General features: G+C 37.8%; 2 protein-coding genes across 2 annotated transcripts; one reads left to right on the top strand and one right to left on the bottom strand.

Annotated features, from left to right (window-relative positions):
• Positions 1-31: 31 nt before the first annotated feature.
• On the bottom strand, positions 32-1,938 carry LOC149735971 (surfeit locus protein 6 homolog). The gene is made up of 2 exons (XM_089877818.1): positions 1,804-1,938; positions 32-1,434 (listed from the first exon to the last, which is right to left on the bottom strand). Exon 2 carries the CDS (start codon positions 1,388-1,390, stop codon positions 350-352), a length of 1,041 nt encoding a protein of 346 aa, XP_089733944.1. The 5' UTR covers positions 1,391-1,434; positions 1,804-1,938; the 3' UTR covers positions 32-349.
• Positions 1,939-2,378: 440 nt separating this feature from the next.
• Positions 2,379-4,866, top strand: LOC149735970 (mitochondrial Rho GTPase 1-like). Its single transcript, XM_089877798.1, has one exon. The coding sequence runs from the start codon at positions 2,522-2,524 to the stop codon at positions 4,400-4,402; it is 1,881 nt and encodes a 626-aa protein (XP_089733924.1). The 5' UTR covers positions 2,379-2,521; the 3' UTR covers positions 4,403-4,866.
• The last annotated feature ends 1,005 nt before the right edge of the window (positions 4,867-5,871 follow it).

Genomic DNA, 5,871 nt, shown 5'->3' with positions numbered 1-5,871 from the left:
TATATTTGTAAATTACCCTAAGTTTTATAACCTGTTTGCGCATAATGTAATAAGTTGTCATTTTCAATATTACATATCATAGGAAAGGGTAGGGAAACTTGAAATTTGTGATAAACTATGACAGGTTATATATTTTAGTTTGCAGGTAACTATTAAACCAATTTAAACACGGCTACACAGTAAGGAGAATTTGAAACAGGGTGATCATTATAGGGTTGATATTATTAAAGCAAAGGATTCATATTCTTAATAAAGATTATACAACAATTGTAAAAAGTGAGCAGAAAAGAGTAAACACATCTCAAACCTAAAGATGGAAAACAACTAAAAACTGTTTAGTTTAAGAATTTCAAAATCCTGGAGCCCCCTTTTTTCCTTTTTTTCCCTTTGATAAGTTCTTTTTTCGGTCCCTTTTTTTATCAATATTATTTTTACGTTTTTCTTGTCGTTTGTCCATCTGTTCTTTTACTTTATCCTCTCTCTCTTTCCATTTCTTCGCACTCTGGTTTTTAATAGACTGTTTTCTCTTTATTGACTTCTTCAACAAAGCAGGATCATCCTTTAGTTTAATTCCTTCTGCTTTTGCCATAGCATTGCTCCAGCCTTCTTTAGCAACTACCTCTGATGCTTTAGCAGGGTTCTCTTCTTTTAACTTTTCCAAGTTCTCTTTTTTTACTTTTACCTTATTGAGCAAGACTTCATAATTTTTACCAGTAGGAAGATCTTTTTTCTTCTTGTTTTTTTTCTCTTTTTCATCCGCCTGCCCAAAGTCGAATTTACTAAAAACAACTTTTCCATTTTTATCTCTGACTGGCTTCTTTTCTTCTTTTTTAACAAGTGTTTTTTCGACCTGTGCGGTCTCTTTTTCATCTCCCTTTAATTTGATCTGCTTCTGCATTTTCTTCTGCTTGTATCTCTTCCTCTCTTGCTTCCTCCGGATCCGGATGGCTTCCTGTTCCTCTGGAGTCCGATTCTTTGAATTTCTTTGAGATTTGATATCACTTATCCTCTCTTGCAACTTCTTCTGAAGATCAGTGATGGAGCTTGGGTCATCACCTGATCCTTCCTTCTTTATGATCTTCTTCTTCTGAGGAGGAGCGGTATCCTCTTCCTCCTCACTACTCTCCATCTCCATCATCTGACTCGTAGACTTCATCAGCTTAGGATTAAGCTTTCTCCTTTTTACCATCGCCTTTACCTGACTCGCAGGTATTTTGTCTTCCGCGTCTATGTCTTTGTCCTTTTTATGTCGCTTATTCGCGTCTGTTATCTTTGTGAAGTAAGCATCACTGGGGATCATGTCAACTACTGATTTAAAGTACAAGTTCAGTTTTGTAATGACATCCTGCTGCTCCCCAGGAGTGGCAACACTGTCTTGGGCTACAGCCATTTAAACAGGTATGCTTTACCAACCACCTAATTTACACGACACCTCTATTGAAACATTGCATTGTTAATCAGATACCGCAATTGCATAAGCAAGGTGCTAGTGAAGAATCTTCTCCCTCCCACTAACCCCTAACCCAACCCCTAGGTTACGGGGTTGGGTGTTGATGGTTAATGGTTATAGGGGTTAGTAGTTAGTGGTTATAGGGGTTAGGAGTTAATGGTTAGCAAATAAGGTGGGGGGGGGAGATTCTTCAGTAGCACCCTTTAGTTAAAAGTATAAGACTATACGAATAGCTGCTCATTGAATTAGAACAGAAAGTGCGTCAACAAAATTTACTTTGCCTGGTAAATTAAGATAATACAACATACAAAATTGTTTATAACGTGTATAACATAGGAATATAAATAACTTACTTGTTCTTCTTATAAAATAAAAACCGGCCAAAATTCTGCTGTTCTGCTTGACTGATTTTTTCCAAACACATGTTGAGTGTTGCCCATTATTTTTTAAGGCACATCGAGCAGTGACTTTTCGTATTTTTGTATTACGAAAAAAATGTATTATTGAACCTATTAACATACATACAAGTCGCAACGAAGTGATTGGCAATACAATTAGTTTTTTACCCTTTTTACGTGAATTAAATGTTGCAACGCGAACGGCAAAGTCCGTTTGATTGATAACGCTCCCCCCTTTCTTTCGGATTTTTAATTTATACAATCGTGTAATCGATGAAATACCGACAGAATATAATATTATATTATACTAAAAATAAAAGTTTCGGCAGAGATTTCGGTGTTACACGTAAGTTTTCTGCCGGGTATACGAGAATCACCACACAACTAACTACTGAATATACTTTGGTATATAAAATGGGAAAGGTCACTTCAGTTCCAGGTATACAAGTTGCGGTATAAATGTTCATTTTAAAACGAAAATTGATATTTTATACAGTATATATAATTTTAATAAATATATTCTACCTCAGGTCATCTGTTTTAGCAGTGCAATTGCTAAATTTTTCGTGGAAATACAATCTGCGTATTAGTTTTTAAGTCGTCTACAAGAACTAACACTCGATACACTGTACGCCGTTTAAAATAAGCTGTAATGAATTTTGGGTGAGACAGAATGTGGAAGGACATACATATCTTGCTGTTAGGCGAGCCCAAAGTGGGGAAAACGTCGTTAATTTTATCCCTCGTCGGTGAAGAGTTTCCCGAAGATGTTCCAGATCGCGTAGAAGAAATTACCATACCTGGTGACGTCACACCGGAGAAGGTACCAACACATATCGTAGATTTTTCCGAGAAAGAGCAAGGCGAGTACCAACTATGTGAAGAAATTGCTAAAGCCAATGTTGTGTGTCTGGTGTATGATCTTGCAGATTTAACAACACTGGAGAAAATCAAAGAAAGGTGGATGCCATTAATCAAGGACTGCTCAATGCATGAGTCAATGCTTCCCATTATTCTTGTTGGAAATAAATCGGACCTGATTTCTGACTCGAAAATGTACGAAGTTATTCCTATTATGAATGACTTCCCTGAGATTGAGACCTGCATTGAATGCTCATCTAAAACACTGAATAATGTCAGTGAGATGTTTTTCTTTGCACAGAAAGCTGTTCTGTACCCAACAGCACCTTTATATTCCCCCCAGGATGGTGATTTAAAGCCAGAAAGCAAGATTGCTTTGGTGCGAATATTTAAACTGTTCGACAAAGACAATGATGGGGTGTTAAATGACGACGAACTAAGCTACTTCCAAAAAATCTGCTTCAGCACTCCCCTTGCCATGCAGGCCTTACAAGATGTTAAAAATGTTGTTAAGAAGAACTGCCCTGATGGAATAGTGGATGATAGCCTCACATGTGATGGTTTCCTCTACCTGCATCTGTTGTTTGTTCAAAGAGGCAGACATGAAACAACATGGGCTGTACTGAGGAAGTTTGGTTATAATGGTCTTCTCCAGATTAATGAAGATTACCTTCGTCCCGATCTGCCGCCTGCTCCAGCAGACACGATCCCACAGCTCACAATGGATGCAAGAAAGTTCCTTAATGAAGTTTTTTCCAAGTATGATAAAGATGAAGATGGAGCATTGAATCCGATGGAGATGGACGACTTGTTCTCTGTCTTCCCATATGAACCTTGGGGATCAGAAGTCTTAAATACTGTATGCACTAACAGCAAAGGCTGGATCACAAGAGCTGGATTTCTGTCGCAGTGGATGCTAACTACGTTCATTGATGCTCCTCGTACTTTGGAGTACTTAGGGTACCTTGGATACTCGGCTCTTCTGGACTGCGCGTCACAGGCAGAGGCAATTCACTTCACAACGAACAGTACTACGCATGCCACTGATGAAAATAATAGAGATATATTTACATGTAAAGTGATTGGTGTCAGAGGCGTTGGGAAATCTGCTTTCCTCCAGGGGCTTCTAGAAACAAGTGAGAATACAAAGAAATCCAAGCACAGCCAAGTGTCTGTGTTCGCAGTAAATGAGGTACAAGTGAAAAACCTTTCACCTGTCTATCTTCTTCTGCATGAAGTTGATGTTTCTGACCTCCTTGCAGCAGGAGAAGGTTCATTTCTCTGCGATGTAGTTTGCTTGTTGTACGATTCCACTGATGCTGACAGTTTTCAGTGCTGTGTTGAAGTTCACAAGCAGTTTGTGGTCGGCTCTTCCGTCTCCTGTATTGTAATTGCCACCAAAGCTGATGGTAAAGCCGTGAAACAAAGATGTGCGCTTCAGCCAGTGGACTTTTGCCTCCAAAACAGTCTTCCCCCTCCCATAGCTTTCTCTTCAAGACAGAAGAGCAGCACATCAGTGTATGAGACAATTGCAGAAATGGCTGCCGTTCCAAAATCCTCAACTGAACATCAAACTTCTGCACTTGGAATAATTCTAAAAATAGGAATCACAACCGCTATACTTGCAGGTCTGGGATACGGCCTGTACAAATACTCAAACACTTTCAAGAAACCTAATTTTTTGAAGTCCTAGTGGGTACTAGTTTACTACCACGCTAAAACTGTGATTTTAAAATAAAAACCACTCCTATGTTGTGAACTATATTCACAGCTCCCAGTATTTAGCTGCAAGTGCCTATTGCATTGCTGTTATAACCTAGGTGCATTAATTCAATGTTGCAAAGTATTACCGCTGCATAGCCTAACCAGAATGGATACTCTGTTAACATGCATTGTCAACAAATCTGCATATAAACCCAAGCAATATTTTGCCCTTAGATAAACCCTATCTATTTTTTGAAATTTTTCGTCAAAATTTCTTACTATTACCAAAACCCACTGTTTTACCGAAATGTCTTTTCCTGTTGCAAATTAATGTACATAGTATACACCATGGCAAATCTTTATACATTAACAAGTTATTGTGGCTTTCAAATTAAAGTATCCTTGTATTGGGTAACTTATGAATGCGTTTTTAATACATGCAATGTTTGGTTATTTATTGGGTTGTATGTGTGCTGTGTGCATTTTGACGATCTTGTGTACTTACATAGTATTGTAACAGAAAAATCAGCAGGTCTGTCCCATTTTGCCCCTTTGGCGTATAGTAATATAGATCTATGCATGTTTAACCTTACTTTAAGCAGAGGCGTAACGTTTATGGTGTATAGGAATATGGTGAGATGTTCCTCTAACTTTTGAAAAATGTGTGACATCTTATGTTTTAACAACCCAGTTTCCCCGCCCCGCTACTAGATGACTATACAAACAGGTAGAGCAAAAATAAACTGCATACATCACATTAATTAAAAACGTTTCTAATTGCACCAATGTTTAATAAGTGTAACTCTAAATTACAAATATCACCCCGGATTTTTTTCAACATTAAAAAAAGCATGACACCGATGTTTTACAGCACTGGGTTTGAGTACATTTAACTATTGGGCAATACAAACGAGCTACGGGCTAAAACGTTGTTATTATAAAGATGATACAAATGTATCCATGTTAACAAGCGTTAACAGCGTAAACCTGGTAACGCGATACGCCGGTATTGTTATTATACAGAAGAATGCTGTTAATTGAATCGATACTTTCGTTGGTCCGTTACGTACTATATTTCGTAAAACTTTATTTAATATTATACGAAATAAATTAAATCTACCTGTTTGATAAATACAAGTAAAATTGTAAGTCGGGGTAATATGGTTCATGTTTTCATTCTCCTAAATCTCAGGCCCCATGGAGTGTCAGGCTGCAAGATCTCACTCACGTATAAAGAGGTTAAACATCCTGCCGAAAGCGGCGTCAGTGCTCGCACCAAAAGGCTGCATAGACTGGTAAACATGAAAGCAAATAAACACAAAAATTAAACAATGTTTTCGTGATTAAAATTAAGCGCACGCGTTCTTACGAGACCTATAATGTAATCAATTTCTTTCATAAAATCACCGTGCAAATAGAGCGTTCCGCGTAACCCTAAAACAAAAACCGGAACCTTTA

This window comes from Ciona robusta, chromosome 5 (assembly GCF_009617815.1).
Source record: "Ciona robusta chromosome 5, ASM961781v2".
In the NCBI taxonomy this organism is placed as follows: domain Eukaryota; kingdom Metazoa; phylum Chordata; class Ascidiacea; order Phlebobranchia; family Cionidae; genus Ciona; species Ciona robusta.
Note: the sequence above shows the minus strand (reverse complement) of the source record. Positions and strands in the feature narration are given on the sequence as shown.

What these genes read in the sequence shown, in the direction of transcription:
- LOC149735970 (XM_089877798.1), top strand. Translation starts at nt 2,522, where the DNA reads ATGTGGAAGGACATACATATCTTGCTGTTAGGCGAGCCCAAAGTGGGG.
- LOC149735971 (XM_089877818.1), bottom strand. Translation starts at nt 1,390, where the DNA reads ATGGCTGTAGCCCAAGACAGTGTTGCCACTCCTGGGGAGCAGCAGGAT.